We start from the raw sequence: 26,522 nt of genomic DNA on the forward strand, positions 1-26,522 counted from the left end.
AAGAAAGTTTATTGAGTTCTATCTGGCATGATTCCTCGTCTATAATTTTTGACTTCTTGACAGAAAAGTTAAGTAAAAGTTCCAACTTTTATATCTTAATGTGAATTTCCTCAAAATTCTTTCTTGCAGGCTGGCATATCTAACCGGGGAAAGATAATTAGCATCAATTAAGCTACTTTAGGGGCTTCCTAAGTGGCGCAAGTGGTAAAAAAAACTCACTTGCTAATGCAGGAGAGGTAAGAGACCTAGGTTAAATCCCTAGGTCTGGAAGATCCCCTGGAGGAGGGCATGGCAACCCACTCCAGTGTTCTTGCCTGGAGAATCCCACAGACAGAGGAGCCTGGCTTGCTACAGTCCTTACGGGCTAGTTCATAGGGTTACAAAGAGTTGGATACCACTGAAGTGACTTAGCACATGCACGCAAGTTACTTTAGGGCTAGAGTAGGCTGAATAGTGACCATCTAGATATATCACATCCTAATCCTAGGATCCTGTAAATATTATTTTTTATATAAGACAAGAAGTGGGGAGATTATCTTGAATTATCTCAGTTCAGTTCAGTCACTCAGTCATGTCTGACTCTGCAATCCCATGGACTGCAGCATGCCAGGCCTTCCTGTCCATCACCAAAACCCAGAGCTTGCTCAAACTCATATCCATGGAGTCGGTGATGCCATCCAACCATCTGATCCTCTGTCATCCCCTTCTCCTCCTACCCTCAATCTTTCCCACTATCAGGGTCTTTTCCAATGAGTTAGTTCTTCACATCAGGTGGCCAAAGTATTGGAGTTTCAGCTTCTTCAGCATCAGTCCTTCCAATGAATATTCAGGGTTGATTTCCTTCAGGATGGATTGGTTGGATCTCCTTGCTGTCCAAGGGACTCTCAAGAGTCTTCCCCAACACCATAACACAAAAGCATCGATTCTTAGGTGCTCAGCTTTCTTTAAGGCCCAACTCTCACATCTATACATGACTACTGGAAAAATCAGAATTATCTGGGGGCCCTAAATACAATCGAAAGATTCTTTATAAGAGAGAGGCAGGGGATGATTTTGTTGTAGGAAGGACCTCTTCCAGTGCCCAAGAGTCTCATCTAACACGTGGGAATGAATTGTCCGAAGAGACACATGTGCTCACAATGTAAGAGACTTTATTGGGAAGGGCTGCCAGGGAGGAAAGAAGCAGGGTAAGGGAACCCAGGAGAACTGGTCTGTCATGCTGCTCACAGTCTCAGGTTTTATGGTAATGGAATTAGTTTCCAGGTTGTCTCTGGACAATCATTGTGACTCAGGGTCCTTCCTTGTGTTGTGTGCATTGCTTAGTCAAGACAGATTCCAGCAAGAAGGATTCTGGGAGGTTGGTAGGACATTTGGATTGGCATCTCCTCTCTCCTTTTGACCTTTCCTGAATTCTTCTGGTTGGTGGTAGCTTGTTAGTTCTGCATTCCTTACTGGGACCTCCTGTTGCAAGACAATTCATGCAAGTGACTATCATCTTGCCTGGCCAGGGTGGGCTGTTTCGGTCAGTGGTTCCCCTTACAATGACATATACACATTAGAAGAGGAGAAGCCGTGTGATCGTTGAGGCAGAGAGTGGAGTGATGCAGCCCTAAATCAAGATACGCCAGCAGAATCAAGAAGGGGCAAGGAGCAGATTCTCCCCAAGACTCTCTGAAGGGACTGTGGCCCTGTCGACACCTTGATTTTCACCCAATCCTCTGACTGCAGCTTTCTGACCACCAGAACTGTGAGAAAATAAATTTCTATTGTCCAAATCCACTAAACTTGTGACAGTTTGTTACCACAACCCCAGGAAACTAATATAGGTGCCCACTGGTCCCAACCGCATATCCTATGATTGTGGGAGAGGTGACACCCATAGGAAGAGTCCTTGCCCCGCTGGTTATTTTCTGATGTTAATTATATAGCTAATCAGAAATGGCCTTTGAGCTAAGATCAAATATCGGTATGGGACCTTCCCAGGTGGCCCGGCGGTAAATAATCCACCTGCCAGTACAAGAGACACAGGAGACGCAGGTTCTATCCCTGGGTCGGGAAGATCCCTTGGGGGAGGATATGGCAATCTGCTCCAGTATTCTTGCCTGAAAAATTCCACGGACACAGGAGCCTGCTGGGCTAATGTCCATGAGGTAACAAAGAGTCAAACATGACTGAACGACTGAGCACATAAGCAGAAACTTTTCTTTCATTACTGGAAGGTTACCCTTGAGAAACTGGAGTTTGAGGGAGCCACAGAAATAAGGATAATATGCTTAACTATTAATGCTATTCATTAATCAAGCATCCTGAAGTTCTGGTTATATGACAATGGCTGTCCAAAGTCCTGAAACAAACAAGATCTCTGCCCTTGAAGAGGTCTGTTGATGAAGGGAAATAGACACCCACACACACAATTAAAATAATCTGTGGAGAATGGAGTAATGATCACATGTCTGGAGTATTATAAACACACGGAAAAATCCATAGATGCAGGAGGCATCTGTGTGAGCACAGAGGCAGGGTGAGCCAGGGAAAGCTTTACGGCAAAGGTGTGCCTTTGAGCCGACAGAGGGAGTTGGCTAGCAAAGCAGACCAAAAGGGAAAACTTTTCTCAATTTTTGTCAGTGGATTTCATACTTTGAGGGTTGCTGTCTACCAAAAAAGAAAGCTTCTGTATAAGTAATAAATGATAGACCAAGAACATCTCTAACTGACAGAGTTTATAATCAGTGTAGGATGATCACTATTATTTTACTATTATTTCAGCCACGAGCAAAGGTATTTGTCATTTGATATTTTTCCTGTGAAGTTTTTTCCAGGTAAAAGTGTGATTTTTTTAAAATTATGATTTTTAGACTATTGATACAGCTATAGGATTATCTCTTCATTATTTTCAAGGACAGTCTTCCTTTCTTGGGAAAGATAGTATCTACTTGCACTAAACAATATGGCCTAGAGAAAGTTACATTGAAAAGAACCTCACTCATGAAAGTATCTTCCTGCACATGGTTTTACCTCTGTTCCTTGGGGATAGCTTGCAGTGTCATTTCCTTATAAGCAGTTAGGACCTAATCCTCTTTTACAGAGCTCCTATAAAATAATAGTGATAAATATAATAATCAACGTTTGTATAGCATCTTATTATGGTACCACAGAGTTTCACAAAAGTATCTGATTATGGGCTTTTTGGAACTGTAAGTAAAACCCTGTTTTTTCATCTCATACAGGTTTCTTGTGTCTCTCTCTTTTTTTCATCTTTATTGTGATGCTCTTACTTTCAGTTAAAACATAATGCTTTGTTGAGATATAATTGATATGTAACTTTGTCTAAGTTTAAAGCAAATGTCAGGTTGATTTGATGCACTTATCTACAGGGAAATGATTATCACTCAAGCCTTACCTAACACCTCCGTCACCTCACATAACTACCCTTTTTGTGTGTATTAAGAGAACATTCAAGATCTATTCTCTAAGCAACTTGCACGTATGTAACATAGTGTGGTTAATTATCATCACCATGGCTGTGTATTAGATCTCAAAAAACTATCCATCTTATAACTGGAAGTTTGTACCTTTTAACCAATGTCTGCTCATTTCCCCCTCTCCCTCAGGCAAATTTCTTAATCTCTTTCAGCTTCAGTTTCGTCAACTCGGAAGTGAGGCGGCTCTTATCCGCATGGAGAGCTATGAGAATGAAGTGAGATTTTTGTACATGAAATACTCAGGACAGTGGCTGATACAGTAAGTACATAGTGAGAGCTGGCTCCATTATTTTTGTTATTTTTTTTCCTGAAAAATTGTGTTTTATTCTACTGTTCTTCAATTGCTTCACTCCTCTCAAAATGACAAGAACCAGCTCATTTTGCCAGAATCTCCTCACCTCCCATCTATTGAAATTAAGGCTGGAAGATGGCTTCTTCAGGGTGAAATATGAGGAATATCGATGTGTCTCAGAATTAGACCTGCCTTCAGTGGTGACACTCCTTGGCTTCTCCCTATGCTCTTCTTCTGGTCCTTCAGGTATCACATGGTGGATAAAAACTGGCTGTTATTTATGAATAATGGGCTCCTTAGCTCCAGAAAGATTTGAGGCAGTTTTTAGGATTAGATCATGCATAAAACAGTAAAGTTATATGTTAAAAGAGATCATTATTAGAGCACTTTGTGAATTATAACTGGGATTTGATACAGATTTGTTTTTTACATTCCATGAGGTAAAGAAATTATGATTCTTGTGGAATTTTTAGTTTCAATTATATATTATTGCATGTTTGTAAAATGTATTTCGCTTTAAAAAAAAGAGAGAGAAAGATAGCTTGAGGGCCATGAGATTAGGTTGCTAGTGGTTTACTTTTTCTGCCACTAGTGGCTAGAGGTGAGAAAATTCCTAATTTAACAAAACTTTCTCCAACACTTATATTCATCGGACATTCTTTCACGTGCGTGATTTTTTGTTTCTTCCCTATTACTGATAAGCTGCAGTGTAGGACAGGTGGCCTGGGAAAACTTCACACTTTCATCACCCTTCACCGGGCCTCTGGTACAAGTCTGACAGGATTCTTATTCCTTAACAGACTCTGATAGCAGGTAGTAAAGCGCACTGAATAGAGTGAATCGGAGCTTCCCTAAAAGCCCCTGAAAATTCCGTCAGTTTTAACCATTAACTCCCTGCACTCTTGACGCAGAAGTTTCTCTAAAGCTCTGCGTGGGTGCTTAGGGACGGGGGTGGAAGGCCGAGGGAGAGAGGCGGAGGTCAGGGCCGAGGCGGCCAAGGGCCGCTGGGCGCGGGACGCGGTCACACGGGGGCTACTTCCGGCTCGGGTTTCCGCCGGGGCCTCGGAGAGGGACCTTTGCGGGGGGGGGGGGGGAGCAGTCAAAAGGAGTAGGTGTGTGTGTGTGTGTGTGTGTGAGTCCAAGGGGCGGCAAAGGTCCGGCCAGTCAAAAGGAGTAGGGGTGTGTGTGTGTGTGTGTGTGTCTTCGTGTGTGTGAGTCCAAGGGCGGCGCAGGTCCCCATTCTGTCTGAGCAACATCCTCCACATCTTGCTGTGTCTTTCCAGTGGGGGCAGGCTGGTGTGTGTGTGTGTGTGCTGGTGTGTGTGTGTGTGTGTGTGTGTGTGTGTCAAGGGCAGCGAAGGTCTCCACTCTGAGCACCATCCTCCACATCCTGCTGTCTTTCCAAGCGGGCCAGCAGGTGTGTGTGTGTGTGTGTGTCTGTCTGCGTGTGTCCAAGGGCGGCGAAGGTCCCCACTCTGTATGAGCACCACACCAGAGGTGTGTGTGTGTGTGTGTCTGTGTGTGTGTGTGAGTCCAAGGGCGGCGAAGGTCTCCACTCTGAGCACCATCCTCCACATCCTGCTGTCTTTTGAAGCGGGCCAGCAGGTGTGTGTGTGTGTGTGTGTGTGTCAAGGGCAGCGAATGTCTCCACTCTAATCACCATCCTCCACACACTGCTGTGTGTCTTTCCAAGTGGGGCAGGCCGATGTATGTGTGTGTCCAAGGGCGGCCCAGGTCCCCACTCTGAGCACTATCCTCCACATCTTGCTGTCTTTCCAAGCGGGGCCGGCCGGTGTGTGTGTGTGTGTGTGTGTGTGTGCGTGTGTCCGTGTGTGTGCGTGTGTCCAAGGGCAGTGCAGGTCCCCGCTCTGTCTCAGTACCCTCCTCCACATCTTGCCATGTCTTCTGAAGTGGGGCAGGCCGGTGTATGTGTGTGTGTGCGCGTGTGCCTGTGTGTCATTGTGTGTGTGTTTGAGTCCCAGGGCGGCGCAGGTCCCCACTCTGTCTCAGCATCCTCCTCCGCATCTTGCTATCTTTCCAAGCGGGGCCGGCTGCTGGAGGCTGCTGGGCCCGCTCCCGGATCCCAGACCGGGACATCCCGCGCGGCGGCAGCCACAACAACAGGCTCTCCGCAGACAAAGGGCAGGCGCGGCGGGGAGCGCGCGCGCTGAGCGCGGGTCCCGGCCGCCAGGGGCGCCGCGCAGACCCCGCGCCGGCCGCGGCCGAGGCGCCCGGAAGAGCCGGCTCCGGGCGCAGACCCCGCCCGGGCTGGCGCGGTGCCGGCCCCGGGCTCCCACTCGGTCTTTGACCCTCCGTCTCCTCCCGGCCCCCCCCACCCCCCCCCCCCCCCCCCCCCCCCCCCCCCCCGCGGGCCGCGCCGCTGGAGCCGCTGCGCCCGCGGCCGCCGCTGCTTGTCGGCCGGCTGGCTGAGAGCGCGGCGCGCGGGCCGGCGGCATGGCCGTGTCCTGGAGGAGCTGGCTGGCCAACGAAGGGGTTAAACACCTCTGCCTGGTAGGATGGCGGGCGAGGGTCTCCCGGCGTCTTGTTTCTGGGGCAGAGATCTTGATTCATTCTCTGAGCGAGCGCGGGGGGGAAGCTGGAAGTTTTGCCTCTAGTGCAAAACATCCTCCACTAACACAAACTTTCTGCCGGGAATACCTGGACATAATAACCATCTCCTCCCTCCCTTCCTCCAAGCCCTTGGGAACTTGCCTACACTTTGATGCGTGAGCGGATGCGGAGGAAGGGAGATCCCTGTTACTTAACAGAGCTTTTTTTCCTTTAACCTCTTAAACATCTTCACCACCCCCACCCCTCTTTTCTCTTTTCCCAGATTATTTCTGTCGGATTTTATTTTATACAGCAAAGCCCTCTTCTTTATTATCTATTCTTCATTCAATGGATATTTTTAAAGCTTAAACATACAATGCTTGGGACTTGGTGATGTCACTCATCACTTAGTCTTGTTTTGTCCTCCAGGGGATATCTGTGATCTTTAGGATACCTGTTGCAGCCCAAATACTTAATCTCAGGTGTACAGGGGCTGATTGAGTTCAGATACGTTTTCCTTTTAGTCGTTTGCAGCTTGCTGGTCAATTGAGAAAGCTTTTGGCAACGACTAATTGAGGTTCCATTGAACGTATTGTGTCCGACGAATGTGCTTGAGGTTTCTTCGGATAGTACTTATTCTTAATTCTTTTTTCTCTTTCTCCATATGATTTAGCTTATTTGGCTTTCCCTGAATGTCCTGCTTTTCTGGAAAACCTTCCTGCTGTATAACCAAGGGCCAGAGTATCACTACCTCCACCAGATGCTGGGGGTAAGTGGGCCTTGGGTGAGCTGGTGGAGTGGGTATAAGGTGGGCAGACGATGCTACAAGACTTGGGCAGTTTTTCTATTTATTGAAGAAACATTCGGTGGGTTGTTCACTTCAGGAGCGTTTGTTAGTCTCTAAAGTGGTCAAGTTTTCATGATTTATCATTTGCACTCGTGGAAGTTACAATGATTGACTCTTTTAAGAGCCAAGGATAATCTTATAAAGAGGACTGTTAGGCTAGTAATACCTGAGAAAAGTTGTTACTTCTTGCCAGCTGCAAAGTGCCCTGAAGGGTCTCCTTCACTTAAGGGACCAACTCATGACAGGCTTTTCATTCTCACTAATCAAGTCTTCAGCTTGCCCATCAGCTTATCCAGAGAATTTCTGCACTGCTTCCTTTTACTGTCAGTTCTCACACAGTATGTCTCTAAGGCAGTTATTTATTCTTGGGCATTTCTCTCAAATGCTTGCCCTAGGTTAGTGGCTGATTATTGTTCTGGTGTTCTGGTCTAATAGGAGAACAATATTGTGCAAAATTTTGCTCTGATTTGTCTCATGTGTCAATATTTTTCTCTTTTTTTATATTCCATGATGTTTCTGTTTTCATTCTTCCTCTCCTTCCCCTTCCTACTTGTCTCCTGAACAAAAATGGTATCACTGAGCACATCTTACTTTGTATAAGGAGATAGCTTTTTCTAAGAAACAAACAACTATAAGACATTGAAAAATCTTAGGGCATACGAAAAAGCAGATTTTGTCATTCCTTTTCATTGGAGAAGAAAATGCATTCTGAGTAGGAGGTGCATCATTTTCTTTTTCATGGTTTAATGACTGTTTACAATTATGATTAGTTCAGATGAATTCAGTGGAACCAGTCTTCCATTTCCTGTTTTTATAGTTACAAATCTTATTTTTCTTTAAACCTCAGCTTTTATAGTACTGCTTGGCACATATTAAGATTGCGATAAATTGAGGCTGAACTAATTGATTTGTATTTTATTTTATAAAGCACTGTTTTCATTATCTGTTGTTCATACAGTTGGTATTTTTAAAGTTTAATAACTTTTTTAAAGAATTTTTTTAGAGCTATTTAGAGTTCACAGTAAAATGGAGGGGAAGGCACAGATTTCTTGTATGTTCTCATATCCTCACACATGCGTAGCCTCTCCCATGATCAACATCACCCACCAGAGTGGTACATTTGTTACGATTTGATGAGCCTGCATTGACACATCGTAATCACCCAACATCTGTATTTTAAATGGATTGATAAAAATAGTCGCAAAGATTAAATTCCTAAATCTGAACATTTCTTTCTTTCTTCCTACCAACCCTCCATTCAGCCATACAGAAAACTGTCATGAAATCTTCACTTTTCAAATGGGCACATAAAGAGTAACTTCTCTCCTGTGTCTTCAAGTTGCTTACAGTCTAATGGATGCTCTAACAAATAAATACTTGTAATTCAATAAGCAAGTTAAAATTTTTTTCTCTAAGAAAAACATGAAAGTTTACTGGTCTGTCATGTTACTTTGTTTCCTAGAAATCCCCTTGGGGTGTAAACTAGCAAACAGGAGGTTTTGCAGCACAACATAGGTCTGACCTATTCATTATACTTGTTGAACAACTTGGAGAAAACTCTTGAGAGTTATGATGGCAAACTTTGCTTTGGAAAATGGTGAATCTTGATCGGGACGTAGATGTAATAATATAAAATATAAGCCTAGACAACGTGGAAAGACATAATTAAACTTGGAATTTCAGCTTTATGACACAGTGTAAACTAAAATGATAATTTACTTAAAAAATAATTATGTTGGAAACCAACATGTTAGTTTTTTATTAGTTTGGATGCTGTGTAACAACTTCAAATATATTTTGGTGACAAGTCAAATATGAAGAATACATACACACACGCACATATACAACCCAACTAACTGAATTATATGTTTCACCTCCTTCTACATCATCCCACTTTAGTGGTTTTGTTTGTGTAAGATGATAGGCTAGTGAGGTTCAGTGGTGAGACCCGCAGAATTATAGGCCTGGTACTAAGCAGGGGCTCAATAAATATTGATCAGATGAATGAAGACAAAAAAATAATAAAAGGACTAAATGGAAGACTGTGAGTACCATGTGCAAGAGGCAGATTGAAGAAGAGCAGGATCATTGTAAATTAGTTTCCATAGAAACATAAGAATCACCATAGTTGAGCCTTAACCATGTAGTTAGGAGTCCATATCTTATGAAGAGTCACTGTGGAAGAGGACAGCTTTTCTTTTTGACATCATGACTAAAGAAGAAAGATGACTTCCACATGTCTTACTTTTCATTAATCACCTATATGAATTTTTTAGTCATTAGTTTATCTACACCATTTGGAATAGATATCTGTCATTTTAGTGAAAAAGGAATTCTATCTATAGTTTGACTATTTGCTTAATGAAGGAGTATTTAATTTTATTTGTCTTAGGCTTATCCTTCCTAATCTTTTGATGATTATGGTACTGTTTCCTAGTAAAAGAATTTGCAAGCATTTTTTTTTGTATTTAAAGAAATACAGTAGAACAATGAGATATAATTAATTTTAAAAATAAATATTGTAGACTCCCACATTTTACATATTTAATAACTGTATAGTATAAACTTTATGCCTTAGAGCAGTTTTTCTTAGAGCCTACCAAACAGTCACGAGAACATGGTCCCACCATGATAGAAATCCTGAAAATGACATAGGTATTCTGATAAGTCTCTTTTAGGTAAATTTTAAGTTCATAAAAATCATGATGATATTTCTGGAAATGAGCTTGATTGCTACCACCTTAAAACACTATGGAAACAAAGCTTCCATTTGTTGAACATTTTGATAATAGCATTTAGTCTAAGGTTGTCATTATTCATCTGTAAAATGTAAGGTAATAATAAAGTTGGACTAATATTACAGGAAGAAAGTGTCCATAGGATATAGCTCATTTGCAGGAAGGCATAGACATTGAGAAGCAGTAAATTCTTTGCAGTAGTCTAAAAATCTCTGCTTTCTATTGAAAAACAATTTATTTGACTGTTTATTTAAACTGATGTTATACTAGTCACTTTACAAATATTGTGTTTAACTAGGAAACTGTTCTTCCCCATTGTACCAGGGAAGTATAGGCTGAGGACTCTGCATGAATGGCTGCTGAAATCCCTTTGGTTGGTCAATGTCAAAGTTAGGATCTATATACAGTGCTGTCTGGACTTTTGCTTTTTTTTTTCATACTGCACAGATTTCTAAACCACTTCACTGGCCCGTCTCAGATAGTCATGTCACTGGTTAGTATTGATCTTTATCAGTGCTGTGCCTGACAGATATATAATGTGACTCATACAGGACTTAAAATTTCCCATTAGTACTTCAAAAGAGTAAGAAGCCAGTGACATTAACTTTAATATATTTTATTTAAAATAATATATTGAAGGTATTGTAATAGATTGAAGCATTCAACATGTGGTCAGTACTTTGAAAAATTTTTGATGAGATATTTTACATTGTTTTTGCCTATTTGAAATATAGTGTATATTTTCCACTTATGTACATCACAACTCAGCCACTAGAATTACTTGGCCTGTCTTTAAGTTTCATAAAATTTTTACAGATGAAAAAGTGGATTCACTCTTTAATCTGTAAGATATCCAGGTTGTTCCAAATATAAGGATTTTCCACTAACACAAGTGAATATCAGCTTTTTTGATTTAAATTAGTAAGATTAATGAACCTAAAAATCCGGTTCCTTGGTGGCCTTGGACACATCTCACATGCTCAGTAGCCACATGTGGTTAGTGGCTACCATTTTGGACACTACACATGCTGGCCGTGGGGAGATTTTATTACCTTCATGGCCAAATGCATTCATCATTTTGCTTTAAGGCAAGCAACTAGCCACCAGTCAGCCACATAAAAAGAAATCAGGATATGGGTAGTCCTCTGACTCCCCCTTTCCTGAACAGGAGTTAATTTTGAATGGGAGCTTGTGGGCTCTAGTAATTGGTGTGTAACTGTAAAAATATTTTTGACTTAATCTTCTCTGCTTCCTGGGAGGTGGGAGCCTTTGAGAAAAATGCTAAAATTATTTAATCCTCAGAACTAGAGTTATCATTTTTATTCCTAATAGGCTAAAGTGACTGTTCTCAGACCACAGTTAAGGGTTAAAAAATTACACAAGAACTGCTAGGGAAAAGAAGATCATAAATGATGGAAGATAAAATAATCTTGGGACTTAATATGTCTTCGTAGGAATTTTCATCAGAACTGTTTTTTCCCAGACTGGTTTGACCCAGGCCTGGAGGCTACATGGTCACGGCTGGTTTATGCCTGAGTTAATGTGCTAATCAGACTGTGCACTTCCTAGGAGATGTTTAATTATGACATGCTGTGAATATTAGAATCTTAAAATTAGCTAAGAGAGGGAAAAAATATTTTGAAGAAAACCAGAGCAAACACTCAAATAAACAAACCAAACAACTTTTTTCGTCTACGGTGCTTTAAATAAAGGACTCCATTGATCACTTAAGGTGAAATTTGTTTTTTATTTATTTCTTTTCAAGGAATGGAAAATGTACATAGTACTTTAATAGCAAGTGCTAATGTGTTGTGACAGACTCTGAGAGTTTCCTGAGTTTTTTGAAATGTTGAGGCAAATTTAACTCAGGATATTTTCATATCAGGAGCCCTCATATCATAGTCATCTATTTCTGAGTTCTCTTTCTGACATTTTAATGATTACAGGATATAATTTAATTGGTATAAGCATTTTAATTTGACAAGAGAATGGATTTTGTGGTACCAGATTCAGTGTGTCTGTTTTATTATTTTTTTCCCCAAAGCTAACATTTGTGTATGGATTTTTCAGTTTCAACCTAGTTTTTCTCGGAGTACCATAAGGAGAATTTAATTTTTTTGCTTAATCTCACAATTTTGTTTTAGATCTGCTGAATGGACATGAAGATTTTTTTTTTATTTTTAAATTCTTATTGAGATACCTGTGTAATCTGGAAGAAATTTGTAAGCATTGAGGTTTTTCGAATTGTACAGTGATGATCTTTCTTTGGTCAATCATTATCCTTCAAGTGATTTAGAAACATTAACAATTCACCCTTTCAAGTGTCCTAGGACTTCACTTTGACTTTTCACTTTCATGCATTGGAGAAGGCAATGGCAACCCACTCCAGTGTTCTTGCCTGGAGAATCCCAGGGATGGAGGAGCCTGGTGGGCTGCCGTCTATGGGGTCGCACAGAGTCGGACACGACTGAAGCGACTTAGCAGCAGCAGCAGCAGCAGCAGCAGCAGCAGCAGGAATTGTATTAACGGTTTTCCCCGGTGGCTCAGACGGTAAAGTGTCTGCCTGCAATGCAGGAGACCTGGATTCGACTCCTGGGTCGGGAAGATACCCTGGAGATGGAAATGGCAATCCACTCCAGCACTCTTGCCTGAAAAATCCCATGGACAGAGGAGCCTGATAGGCTACAGTCCATGGGGTCGCAAAGAGTTGGACAAGAGTTGAGCGATATCAGAATTAACATTTCTCAGAGATTGAAATCTGATGTCATGTGAATTTCTTAAGGTTGGAGATTGGCGTCTCTGTGTGAAGGACCTAGGATTTTAAGTCAGCATTGGTTTTATAGCTGACCTCTGTGTGTGTGTGTGTGTGTGTGTATGTGTGTGTGTGTGTGTGTGTGTGTGTGTGTTAGTCGCTCAGTCATGCCTGACTCTTTGCAGTCTCATTGACTGTGGCCCGCCAGGCTCCTCTGTCCATGGAATTCTTTAGGCAAGAATACTCGAGCGGGTATCCAATCCCTTCTTCGGGGATCTTCCTGACCCAGGGATTGAACCCGGGTCTCTCACGTTGTAGGCAGCTTCTTTACCGTCTTGAGTCACCAGGAAAGCCCATATCTGGCTTGCTGCTACTGCTGCTAAGTCGCTTCAGTCGTGTCCAACTCTGTGCGACTCCATAGACGGCAGCCCACCAGGCTCCTCCATCCCTGTGATTCCCCAGTCAAGAATACTGGAGTGGGTTGCCATTTCCTTCTACATCTGGCCTAGGCAGCTGTAATTCTGCTGAGAAGGAGTATATGCCTCCTATCAATTTCAGAAAGGGCTTGATCATTAACTCTTTCTTTTTACTGCTCAGAATATTGTGGTTTCAATTCAAAGGATACTTTTCAATAAGTTATTTTTTGTGTGTTTGTGTTTATTCTTAACATTCTGCTAAGGTGTTAAGCTTCTTGTTTATTGCTTATTGACAGGTGAAATTAGTTCCATTACATTGAGGCAGTCATGATGTACTTAATTCTTTTATAAGAGATAGAGATTCATGTAGTTTTAGACTTGAAAGAGAACTTTGATGTCTTTAGTTAGATTTTCCCAAATAGAAAAATGAGGTTGGTAATGAGCTCATTATCACCGACTCAACTGGTGGCTTGGTCATTCTCCTGGTTCATTGTTCCTCATTCCAATATTCAGCCTGTTATAATGAACAATTCGATAGACAGATGTATGTAAGATACATTACACTCCATACTCTGTAGGTTACTAGCTTTTCCTGTTTAAAGGTATTGAACAATTCAGGAAGTTATGGAAAATTATTGACTTATACCCAGGATAATGTATATTTCCAGCCTTACAGTTGTTTTAGACTTGTTTCAGACATGTTGGTAAGGATTATGAGATGTATTTGTATTTTTTTTTCTGATTACATGATGTTTGCTAGAATTTTAGCACAAGGTTTAACTTCTTTGTTATACTCAGCTAAGTGTCCATTGTATAATTCTCTTTTATCAGTACCATCCAAAACAGCGTAGAGTTGAAATTTGAAATTAGTTTCCAAGATTTTCAATTTTACTTCCCTCATTTCATTGTTAATAATATCAATTCATTGAGGACTAAGCACCAGGTATTACTCAGAGAGCTTTGCTTAGATTAATTTATTTAACCTTTTCATCCATCCTATGGAGTAGATATTTTTAATTTTTGGTTTTGAAGCTATGACATTGAATTAGAGAAGTTCTGTAACTTGCTGATGAGTGACAGAGCCAGATTGCTAGCTCGGACATACTGATTCTAGAACTTGTACTGTTAACCACTGGGCTCTTTTGCCTTTAGTCAACGTTAGTGTTAGCCTGAACCATATGGGATTGCTATTTTAATGGAACAAAAATATCAGCAACCTCAGATATGCAGATGATACCACTCTGATGGCAGAAAGCAAAGAGAAACTAAAGAGCCTCTTGATGAGAGTAAAAGAGAAGAGTGAAAAAGCTGGCTTAAAACTCACCATTCAAAAAGCTAAGATCATAGCATCTGGTCCCATCACTTCATGGCAAATAGATGGGGAAAAAGTGGAAACAGTGGCAGTTTTTATTTTTTTATTCTCCAAAATCACTGTGGACAGTGACTGCAGCCACAAAATTAAAAGATGCTTGTTTCTTGGAAGAAAAACTAAGACAGACCTAGACAGCATATTGAAAAGTGGAGACATCGCTTTGCTGACAAAGGTCTGTATAGTCAAAGCTATTGTTTTTCCAGTAGTCATGTACAGATGTGAGAGTTGGACCATGAAGAAGGCTGAGTGTTTAAGAACTGATGGTTTTGAATGGTGGTGTTGGAGAAGACTCTTGAGAGTCCCTTGGACAGCAAGGAGATCCAACCAGTCCATCCTAAAGGAAATCAGTCCTGAATATTCATTGGAAGGACTGGTGCTGAAGCTGAAACTCTTAATACTTTGGCCACCTGATGCAAAGAGTGGACTCATTGGAAAAGACCCTGATGCCGGGAAAGATTGAAGGCGGGAGGAGAAGGGAGTTACAGAGGATGATGGTTACATGGCATCATCGACTCACTGGACATGAGTTTGAGCAAGCTCCAAGTGATAGTGAAGGACAAGGAAACCTGGTGTACTGTCATCCATGGGGTGCCAAAGACTTAGCACCTGAACAACAACAATCGGCCGTTTCCTGTGATTCAACCTAATACAAACTATAAGCATTTATTAATCACATTTCATGCCCCGGATAGCTCAGTTGGTAAAGAATCTGCCTGCAATGCAGGAGACCCCAGTTTGATTCCTGGGTGAGGAAGATCCACTGGAGAAGGGATAGGCTACCCACTCCAGTATTCTTGGGCTTCCCTTGTGGTTCAGCTGGTAAAGAACCCACCTACAAATGTGGGAGACCTGGGTTCGATCCCTGGGTTGGGAAGATCCCCTGGAGAAGGGGAAGGCTACCCACTCCAATATTCTGGCCTGGAAAATTCCCTGGACTGTAGGGTCCATGGGGTTGCAAAGAGTTGGACACCACTGAGCGACTTTCACTTTCATGCACCAGGCATGATTAGTTCCTTGGTCTTTTGTCATCTCATTTAATCTTTCCATATTAAATTTAATCGTTATAATAATCCTGGAGGATAGGAATGATCACTTTTTACAGAATTGAGAAACAGATTCTGAGTGGTTAGGTAACTTCCCCGTGGTCACCCAGCTAACAATTAGAGAAGCCCAATTCGAGCCCACGTTTGTCTCATATTAAAGACCGCACTGTCATTCTGCTCCTCCAGGGAGGTTCTGAGGCAAAAGAGGGTTAGAGCCTGGAATTTTCTAATCTTTCTAAGTAAGACCGTTTGTTTGTGTGGTTGTGTGTTTTGTCTTAATAAGTAAAGGTAAGATTATAGTTTATGGATTACTCTTAAACCTGCAGCAGACTTGTACGCCTTATTCTGTGTTTTTTATCTCAGTCGCTCAGTTAGGTCCGACTCTTTGCGACCTTATGGACTATACTCTGCCAGGCTCTTCTCTTCGTGGGATATTTCAGGCAACAGTACTGGAGTGGGTTGCCATTTTTTCCTCCAGCAGATTTTTGCAACCCAAGGATTGAACCCACTTCTCCGGTGTCTCCTGCATTGGCAGGCGGATTCTTTACCACTGAACCCCCTGGAAATCCTAGCTGATTCCTACTGCATTAATTTGCTTAGGCTTCCATAACAAAGGGCCACAGACTGGGTGGCTTTAACAACAGAAATTCATCTCCTCACAGTTCTGAAGGCTGTATACTTTCTCCTACAGAGCACCCAGCCTGAGGGAATGAAGCTTGTGGAACTGCAGAATGTTATAGTACCTTGGGTATTGTTCTAGTTCATTTGTCTCATTTGATAGATTTAATACAGGGAAAGGCCTTCCTTATGTATTCAGTGCAAAGTTGAATATGGACTGTAGGTCTTTTAACTCTAGTCAGTGTTACTATTTTATCATGCTAAGCATTGTGTTGAACACTGATCCTTAATTCCGTATTCACAAGATTGTAACCTTGGGGCTATATGGATATGAGTTTGAATCCTGGCTCACGCATTCATTTATTTCCCTTTATGATTTTGGCAAATTACTTCTCTAAATCTAAGTTTAACTCATCTATAAGGTTAAGTTTAACCTTACTATTAGGTTGGTTGTGAGAATTCCATGAGAAAATGTTAGTGAAATGTTTAGCCATTGGTGCCTATGTGCATAGCAAAAGATAGCATTATTGTAAATATCAAGTAATATTATTTGATGTTAAGGTGTTAATACTATTAATAGCAGTAAATGGTAATATAAATTATTTATGCTTATCAATAAAAATATTAAAGGAATTCAGAGAGATGAGATAGGAGGAATTTGCTGAACATATGACAGATGACATTAGGAGAGAATGACTTTTCCTTTCCTTTGACCTCTCGCTACCCCCCTGATCCTTCTGGACAAAGGAAGGCTCCACATTGCTATTTGTAATTGACACAAAATTTGCACTAGCTTGGTTATGATTGCTGAGTGAAATTTCAGCTTGAGATAGAGCACATTTTATTCAGAAAAGCTTTTATTAATCTTCACTGAACTTTGGAGTCTTCAACAGAAAAACAAGGGAAGTAAAGCCTATTTCCAGTAGTTATATATTATGAGAGTTGGACTATAAAAGCTGAGTGTCGAAGAATTCATGCTTTTGAACTGTGGTGTTGGAGAAGACTCTAGTGAGTCCGTTGGACTGCAGAGAGATCCAACCAGTCCATCCTAAAGGAAATCAGCGCTGACTATTCATTTGAAGGACTGATGCTGAAGCTGAAGCTCCAATACTTTGGCCACCTGATGCAAAGAACCAACTCACTGGAAAAGACCCTGATGCTGGGAGAGATTGAAGGTGGGAGGAGAAGGGGACGACAGAGGATGAGATGGTTGGGTGGCATCACCGACTTGATGGACATGAGTTTGAGTAAACTCCGGGAGTTGGTCATGGACAGGGAGGCCTGGCGTGCTGCAGTCCATGGGGTCGCAAAGAGCTGGACACAACTGAGCAACTGAACTGAACTAAACTGAATGACTCTTTCACAAGATTACTGTGAACCTTAAAGGAAATGAAAAGAAATAATAACAATAATAGCTAGGGCCGACATTCACTGAGTTGTTCTTCTAGGCAAGATGTGATAATTTCTTTAAGCAAAAGGGGAAGCTGAAGCATGGAAATTATAAATAATGTGCTCAAGGATTAAAGTACCTTGCGCAAAGCCTATTATGTAGTAAGAGTTCCAGAATGCCAGCTTTCCTTCCCTCTTCTCTCATCCTTCATATTCATATACCGAAATCCACTTACCTGTTCTGTATTCCCATTAAAACATGATGAAATGATCCTACTTATCTCAAGAGTGTTGTACTGAGCATTAGGTCTGACTTAACAAATAGCAAACTGCTTTGAAGAATTGAAAGCATCACAGAAGGAAAAAAGAATGGTCATTATTACATATTGTTTCTGTCTGCTGTTCATTCTTCACAGCTTTTAAGGCTCCAGCCATTGGTACCTTATCAGAGCTCATTTGGGAGTTGTAAAGGATGGTTTGGACAAAGAAATGAGAAGATTTCATTTTCGTGACAGAAAAGCAACAGGGTACCCTTAACATCTAATATATTTTACATTTACAGTGTTGATTACTGAAGTGGGATATTAAAGGGCTGTGACTTGTAACTAATAATTGCCAAGACATGAACTAACAGTGAGACTTTAGAATAAATTACCTGGTATCCATGTCTTAATGCAGCTTTTTGATGTGATAAAAATTGATGTAATAAATAGCCTTGCCAAATGTAGTTTCTTTTCGGTTCTAGAAATGGGGTTAAAGAAAAAGTACATAAAGAAGAAGATAGTATTTGCATGACCAATCAAATTTGTTTACAGTTTTAGAAATTGGAAAGTTGAATTTGACAATGACTTCTATTTATGGATAAACGATTTCAACACGTATTTTATAGGCAAAAGTTTCATGGTTTGATGGTTTTCATTGATTTGGACATTGTTAAAGGTCTCCAGACACTTATCAAGAATACCAGAGGTCTAATATAGTTTAAGGCAAGAAGAGATGAGTAATGTACACAATAAAAGCATCTTATATATCTGAGATTTTTTAAAAAATGGGTATGTGAACACCAAGATACATTTAAGAAATGATCTATGGTGAATGCCTTTCTGACTATAGTCATTTTTCATATGATAGTATTTTCACATAGCTGATTTTAAATTTCAAGTAATTTTCTTGAATATAATCTTAGAAAGCTCAGGTTCATTGGAAGGATCTGAAGGGGTAATGATCCAAACAAGTTTCTCTTCCCCTCCTTAAATTTTGGCTCTCTTTGTTGACTTCCTTTCCTTGCAATATACCCCGTCTTACGTGCCTTCCAATTGGCATTTTATCCTTGAACTCTCTGTCACCCCACCCCTTGCAGGAATATGGATTTCAAGGATGCTCTAAAAAGAGTTAGTTGTGGAACAAGAAAATAAGAACTGTTTGTTGAAAACACTGATGAGATAGGATGATTAGAGTATTTTTTATCTTTCGTTGACTTTGCTTGGCCGAGTTACTTTTGATAAGTTACTTTGGGCTTTTAAGCTGTATTAATTTTCTTGGTTTGAAAAGCATGGGCCCCAAAGCACATTAGTAAAGTGCTTGCTGCTGCTGCTGCTGCTGCTGCTAAGTCGCTTCAGTCGTGTCCGACTCTGTGCGACCCCATAGACGGCAGCCCACCGGGCTCCTCGTCCCTGGGATTCTCCAGGCAAGAACACTGGAGTGGGTTGCCATGTCCTTCTCCAATGCATGAAAGTGAAGAGTGAAAGTGAAGTTGCTCAGTCATGTCCGACTCTTAGCAACCCCATGGACTGCAGCCTATCAGGCTCCTCCACCCATGGGATTTTCTAGGCAAGAATACTGGAGTGGGTCGCCATTGCTTTCTCCGGTAAAGTGCTTAGAGTTATTCAAACAAAGGTGAAGATACAATTTTCTTTTCTTTTATCCCATAGCTCAGAGTATCTAAAGGGAAAACCAAGCAGATATCAGCAGTATATAATAATGGATTCCAAATTGAAAAAAAAAAAAAAATCACTCAAACCACAAGAATGTAGAGTTTCAGTGTGAAAGTTCTTCTTCCACTTGGGAAATGGCATTTGTTGTTGGGCATTCGGGTTTCCCTGGTAGCTCAATTAGTAAAGAATCTGCCTGCAATGCAGGAGAACCCGGTTTGATTCCTGGGTCAGGAATATCCACTGGAGAAGGGATAGGCTACCTACTCCAATGTTCTTGGGCTTACCTTGTGGCTCAGTTGGTAAAGAATCCGCCTGCTAATGCAAGATCTCTGGGTTCGATTCCTGGGTTGGAAAGATCCCCTGGAGAAGGGAAAGGCTACCTACTCCAGTATTCTGGCCTAGAGAATTCCCTGGACTGTATAGTCCACAGGGTTGCAAAGAGTTAGACACAACTGAGCGACTTTCACTTTCACATTCTCTATATTACATTCATTCAGTTCAGTTCAGTCGCTCAGTCGTGTCCGACTCTTTGCAACCCCATGAATCGCAGCACGCCAGGCCTCCCTGTCCATCACCAAATCCCGGAGTTCACTCAGACTCACGTCCATCGAGTCCGTGATGCCATCCAGCCATCTCATTCTCTGTTGTCCCCTTCTCCTCCTGCCCCCAATCCCTTCCAACATCAAAGTCTTTTCCAATGAGTCAAGTCTTCGCATGAGGTGGTCAAAGTACTGGAGCTTCAGCTTTAGCATCATTCTTTCCAAAGAAATCCCAGGGCTGATCTCCTTCAGAATGGACTGGTTGGATCTCCTTGCAGTCCAAGGGACTCTCAAGAGTTTTCTCCAACACCACAGTTCAAAAGCATCAGTTCTTCAGTGCTCAGCCTTCTTCACAGTCCAACTCTCACATCCATACATGACTACTGGAAAAACCATAGCCTTGACTAAACAGATCTTAGTTGGCAAAGTAATGTCTCTGCTTTTGAATATGCTATCTAGGGTGATCATAACTTTTCTTCCAAGGAGTGAGCGTCTTTTAATTCCATGGCTGCAATCACCATCTGCAGTGATTTTGGAGCCCCCCAAAATAAAGTCTGACATTGTTTCCACTGTTTGCCCATCTATTCCCCATGAAGTGATGGGACCAGATGCCATGATCTTCGTTTTCTGAATGTTGAGCTTTAAGCCAACTTTTTTACTCTCCTCTTTACTTTCATCAAGAGGCTTTTTAGTTCCTCTTCACTTTCTGCCATAAGGGTGGTGTCATCTGCATATCTGAGGTTATTGATATTTCTCCTGGCAATCTTGATTCCAGCTTGTGTTTCTTCCAGGCCAGCGTTTCTCATGATGTACTCTGCATAGAAGTTAAATAAGCAGGGTGACAATATACAGCCTTGACGTACTCCTTTTCCTATTTCTAACTGTTGCTTCCTGACCTGCATACAGATTTCTCCAGAGGCAGGTCAGGTGGTCTGGTATTCCCATCTCTCTCAGAATCTTCCACAGTTTCTTGTAATCCACACAGTCAAAGGCTTTGGCATAGTCAATAAAGCAGAAATAGATGTTTTTCTCGAACTCTCTTGCTTTTTCCACGATCCAGTGGATGTTGGCAATTTTATCTCTGGTTCCTCTGCCTTTTCTAAAACCAGCTTGAACATCAGGAAATTCACGGTTCACGTTTTGCTAAAGGCTGGCTTGGAGAATTACCTACAACAAAATTTTTGTGGGATTTGGGCCTTGGCTTGGATTATGTAAAACCCATCATTGAAATTCTCAACTGCTTTGATCTTGTGGATTTTTTAAAACATAAGAGAGTGAAAAATGAGTCAAATGAAAATCCGAAAAGTTTAGTTTCCTGGATCATAATGCATCTACAGGGTTTCCTTCATTTCGATTTCCCTGAAGAAAACTAGTCTTAGACTTGTACTGGTTTTAAAGCTTGAGTGTGTTATGCATAAAGGAGAAAATATACTTTGTTCAATCCACAGATTTTAGATACATGAAATTTAATTTGTCTTATTCTAATTCTTATTAAAGCCAAGAGTCTGCTATTGCCTTTTCCTTGGCACAGAGAAACTATTAGCTTAAATTTCAAGTATAGTAATATCTGTGAAAATTTCAGATTATCAATGGCAGCAACATAATACAGTGAAGAGAACATGAATTTTGGGGACAAATTGACCTAAGTTGAAATCTTGACTTTACATCTTAGTAACTGTATCTTTAAGTAATTAATTGAAATCTTCAAAGTCTTACTTAGTTTTAAACTGAGAATTATGTTATTAAATTGAACTAAATAAAAATTCCAATATTGAAACATTTTGACTTAAAAAATGGCAATTTTGAATAGTTTAACCTTATTTCTCTTTTATAGGATTATTATCATTATTATTATTACTGGTTTGAAATAAGCATAAAGTAAGATGAGGAAGAAATGAGTTGTGTTTCTTACTTTCCTTCTGATGCCAAGTGATAGTAGACAAATTCATGAAAATGCTAGATTCATTTCTTTCAGGAAAAACTGTTGAAGTTCAGAATGTTTTTATATTGAAATGTATTTGTAAATGTTTCCCAATAACTGAAAGTTTCCTAGGTAAACTAAGAGAAGTTAATGTCTAATTTTGTGGAAATGTATAAATTCTGAAGAATTGGGTTGGCCAAAAAGTTCAAGTTTTTCCATAGGATGGTATGGAAAAACCCAAACGAACTTTTTGGTCAACTCAATATTTAAGATGATAGTTTACAAATTATAGTATACATTTTTTTTCTTCTTTATAATTTCAAAATGATTTGATTGCTTAGTCGTGTTAGACTCTTCATTACCTTTGGACTGTAGCTTGCCAGGTTTCTCTGTCCATGGGATTGTCCGGGCAAGAATACTGGATTGGGTTGCCATTTCCTCCTGCTGAAGATCTTCCCGACCCAGGGACTGAACCCAAGTCTCCTGCGTCTCCCTCATTATAGGCAGATTCTTTACCTCTGAGACATTGGGGACCATCACAATTAATTGCTTTTCAATTGGCAGTAGTTTTCAAATTTTAGCTCCAAATTTGTTGATCTTTTTAAAACTTTCCATTGAGCAAATCAAAGATTGAGGTTCATATGAAGAAGACCAATTTCATAGGACACTAGCAATAGATCCTCTCTGGAAAAACAAAGGATTTAAAAAACCTGTGTTTCTGCTATTGGGTAGAGAGCGTTTAAATATATACCTTAGCTTGCAGCACCCAATCTTCATGGGTCTGTGCCAGGCCCTTGCTTTCTTTATTCACTGTTTATTTGTCTACTAATCCCTTAATCACTCCTCGTTCTGTAATCCCGTTTTCCTCCCAACATTGGCAACTTTTCTAATAGTGTGTGGACATCTATCCTTCTATTGGTGTTTTATATGCATGTATTTTTTGCTTGCTTTTTTAATGCACAAGAATGGCTTTGTGCTAAGAACTCTCTTTCTCGCTTTTCTTCATCTGGTATTGTGTTTCAAGGGCTTCCTTGGGGGCTCAGTGGTAAAGAATCCGCCTGCCAATGCAGGAGATGCAGATTCAATCCCTGGGCTGAACAGATCTCCTAGAAATGGCAAACCACTCCAATATTCTTGCCTAGAAAATCCCATGGACAGAGGAGCCTGGTGGGCCACAGTCCATGGGGTCGCAAAGATTCAGACATGACTTAGTGACTAGATAGCAACAACAAATTATGTTTGAGTCTCTCCATGTGACTGTGCATTTCTTTGCTTCTTTGCCTCTAGCTGCTGTATACTATTCCATAGTTTGCACCGGCCACATTTTACTTGCTTGTCCTCCTAGAAATAGACATGTATTCCCCGCTACTTCAAGAGACATCATGATGAATACAGAGCATGCTATTACAGTGTGAATATTTTAAGGTAGTTCGCTAGTTTTATAATTTAAAAACTGCCTACTGGGTTTTCTTGAGATGGAAGACTACAAATTTGTTCATATTGTAACAAATATAAGATTTTGGCATTTACTTTATTATAATGGTTTTAGTTAGATGACAACAGTGGAGGTGATATCACACAGGGTACAGTTCTAAAACAATAAGACATTTGATTATAATAGCTTGTTTTCAGTGAGAAATCTTAGGGCTATTGGGTGACTGAAGGGGTGAATGTGGTGAATATTTTAAGTATTATTTAATTTGTATATTTACGTGGCTTCTACCCATACTGTTAACCATCTAAACAAAAGATAGCCATATTAACAGTTACAGTAAAAGCAGCAACAACAAAAGAACATCGGATTTTGAAATACTAGGAAACTGAACAAACCCAGGAGAGAACATTGAAACGGTAGGTGAATACCATGAAATGAATTACAGAAAAGACAGGTGAAACAAAGATGTGTTACAGCAATTCACTAACTTTCTGAGCTGTAAAGTATTAACAGAGAACTTGTACATGCCTAAAGGAGAAGGAAATGGCAACCCATTCCAGTATTCTTGCCTAGGAAATTCCATGGACAGAGGAGGCTATGGTGGCTGGTGACTATGGTCCATGGGGTTGCAAAGAGTCAGATATGGTTAAGTGACTAAACAACAACACCACCCAACCCAAAAGACTAACCAAGGTTAGAAAGTTTAGGAGCATGGAGTGTAAGTGGAGGTTTGTTTTTTGTTGTTTTGGTTTGTACATGGCAGCATATCAGGGTTTTATTTACTAGTATTTTAATACATGTTGAAATACTTTTTTTTTTTTCAGAAACTGTTAACTAAGTGTCTTAACAGCACATAAACTAATCACACTATAAGAAATATAATATGGCACTTGAATAATATGCAGCTTGAATAATCTTTAATGTTTGGGCCACTTAAGTGTTAAGGAATCAGTAATTTCATCTCTTAGCCCTCCCATGCCCTCAGTAGTTCTTCTTTACAATACCCGGAGCCCTTTTTTTCCTTGGTAGCTGTGTGTCATTCATTATGATTTACCTTCTTCCCTGTTCCTATCCTGTCCTGTCTTGTCCTGTTGATCCTGTGCTTTAAATGAACATCTTTCCATTTATCTGAAGGTTAGAATAAAAGAGGTCAGCAAGTTAATGTCCTTCTGAAAGCTTCCTCTTTAAGCCATGAAAATATCTGCAGGATAATTTTTACAAGTTTATCATATGTTTTTCAGTATGAAGCTAATGTATAAAATTAAGGAAAACAATAGAAAATGCACAAAAATAAAAATGAAAATCCCCCCTTATTTTCATTTAAAGGTAATATTCCTCCTCCTCAAATTATACTTTTAAGACATTCCCCCTTTATTCTCTTTAGAAAATAATTTTCTTTTGACTTCCATATGAATTAAACATTTTTTCATATTTATTATAGATTATAAGGGAAAATGCAAAAAAGTAATTTATATCTCAGCATCATACATATGCATGGTTAACATTTTAACGTGTTTTTTAAATTTAAAAATTTTTAAATAACAATGTGATCATTTCAAATAAACAGTTTTGTACTTTCTTTTAAAATATAACATCAAATATCATATCAGATTTATCCTTGTAATCAAAAACTGTTATATATGCATTATTTATTTTTAATATTTTACTGAAGGAATAAAAACACACCTCACTTAAACATTTTTATATTTTTGGACATCCAATTAAACCACCTAACTTACACATTCTCATATTTTTGGACATTTAATTGGCTTCTGTTACTTCACTTACCTAGAATATGCTGTGAAAAACATCATTGTGTAGAATACACAAGAGTACTGGAGTGGGGTGCCATCGCCTTCTCCGATTGTTATGCATAGTCTGATTAAAATTCTAACCAAGTGAGTAGGTACCATTGATGTGAGTATTGTTTTCTTCCAAAAGTTACTCCATATGCTCAGGTTATTGGTATATCTGTTTTGGCTTATAAATTTTAGGAGGAATTTTGATAAATTGAAAATGGTGTAAAGATGTGGAAGAACAATACAAGAAGGAAGAGTAGCTTGCAGCTGCTGCTGCTAAGTCGCTTCAGTCGTGTCCGACTCTGTGCGACCCCATAGATGGCAGCCCGCCAGGCTCCCCCCTCCCTGAGATTCTCCAGGCAAGAATACTGGAGTGGGTTGCCATTTCCTTCTCCAATGCAGGAAAGTGAAACGTGAAAGTGAAGTCGCTCAGTCGTGTCCGACTCTTAGAGACCCCATGGACTGCAGCCCACCAGGCTCCTCCCTCCATGGGATTATCCAGGCAGGAGTACTGGAGTGGGGTGCCATTGCCTTCTCCAGAAGAGTAGCTTAGAGGTAACTATATAGTCAGCAATTGTGATCAGGTGGTCTGAATCTGTGATAATGGAGCAACAAGTCTTCCTCAGCTTTTTAGCCAACCAGTCTCTGCAAAATACATTTCATTTCTCAGTGCTTTCCCCTGTGCATGGATCATTTGTGTCAGGGAGGAAAATGTAATAATGACATACAATCAAATGGTCTGTAACTCTTGAGGCCCTTGTTGTTGGGTCTTAGAAAGGAGTGGAGGCAAAGAGACAGGTGTGAGTATCCACAGTAATGTCATAGATGAATTTTTAAAATTCCATTTTAATAATGTTTGTCAGCTAAAGAGGTAAAATAATTTTCTCTTGATATGTGTTTACCTTTTAGAACAGTTCCATGAAGCAAAGTGGAGGGCATTTTTATAGCTGTTCTATTAAATTCTTCAGTGCTCAGTTTTAGAGACTAACGACCTTGGCAGAGGTCACAGGTGTTAGGTGTGGTAAAAATTTCATACCTTTTAATTGGTGACTGTTCACTAGACAGCATTGCCTTTAAAAACCCATGAATGTGTTCGTGTGCAGTTCTGACTACCATTTACATTGAATTAAGTTTTTCCAGACAGACACAAAGTCTAGAAATGAATCTCCTCTGCTGTCCAGGCTTTGGTACAGGAAAGACAGTAGAGAAAATCAGTACAGAACTATCATATGTCAGTCTTGCTTTCTTCTGTCTGTAGTAGCTAAATTTCTTTCTGATTCATAGTAGATTTCTATGGAAATCTACACGTTTCTACACGTTCTCACTGAAAATGGAAGGAAGTTCATTTCTAGAAAGTGCAGAATGAAATATGTTGTTGCTTTAGTCACTAAGTTG

At 40.3% G+C, this 26,522-nt stretch overlaps 1 protein-coding gene across 2 annotated transcripts in view; it reads left to right on the forward strand.

Annotated features, from left to right (window-relative positions):
• Positions 1-6,144: 6,144 nt before the first annotated feature.
• The window catches only part of NOX4 (NADPH oxidase 4), a 180,071-nt gene continuing 159,693 nt past the window's right edge, over positions 6,145-26,522 (forward strand). Inside the window, exons 1-2 of one of the 2 annotated variants that reach the window (XM_040256520.1) lie at positions 6,145-6,285; positions 6,998-7,093. In XM_040256520.1, the coding sequence (XP_040112454.1) occupies positions 6,229-6,285; positions 6,998-7,093 (153 nt within the window). In that variant the 5' untranslated portion in view covers positions 6,145-6,228. Of the gene's footprint in view, positions 6,286-6,997; positions 7,094-26,522 lie in introns of those variants that run through there. The other variant, XM_040256521.1, reaches the window with a different exon arrangement.

The sequence above is a fragment of the Oryx dammah genome, unplaced genomic scaffold, assembly GCF_014754425.2.
Source record: "Oryx dammah isolate SB20612 unplaced genomic scaffold, SCBI_Odam_1.1 HiC_scaffold_15, whole genome shotgun sequence".
Classification (NCBI taxonomy): Eukaryota; Metazoa; Chordata; class Mammalia; order Artiodactyla; family Bovidae; genus Oryx; species Oryx dammah.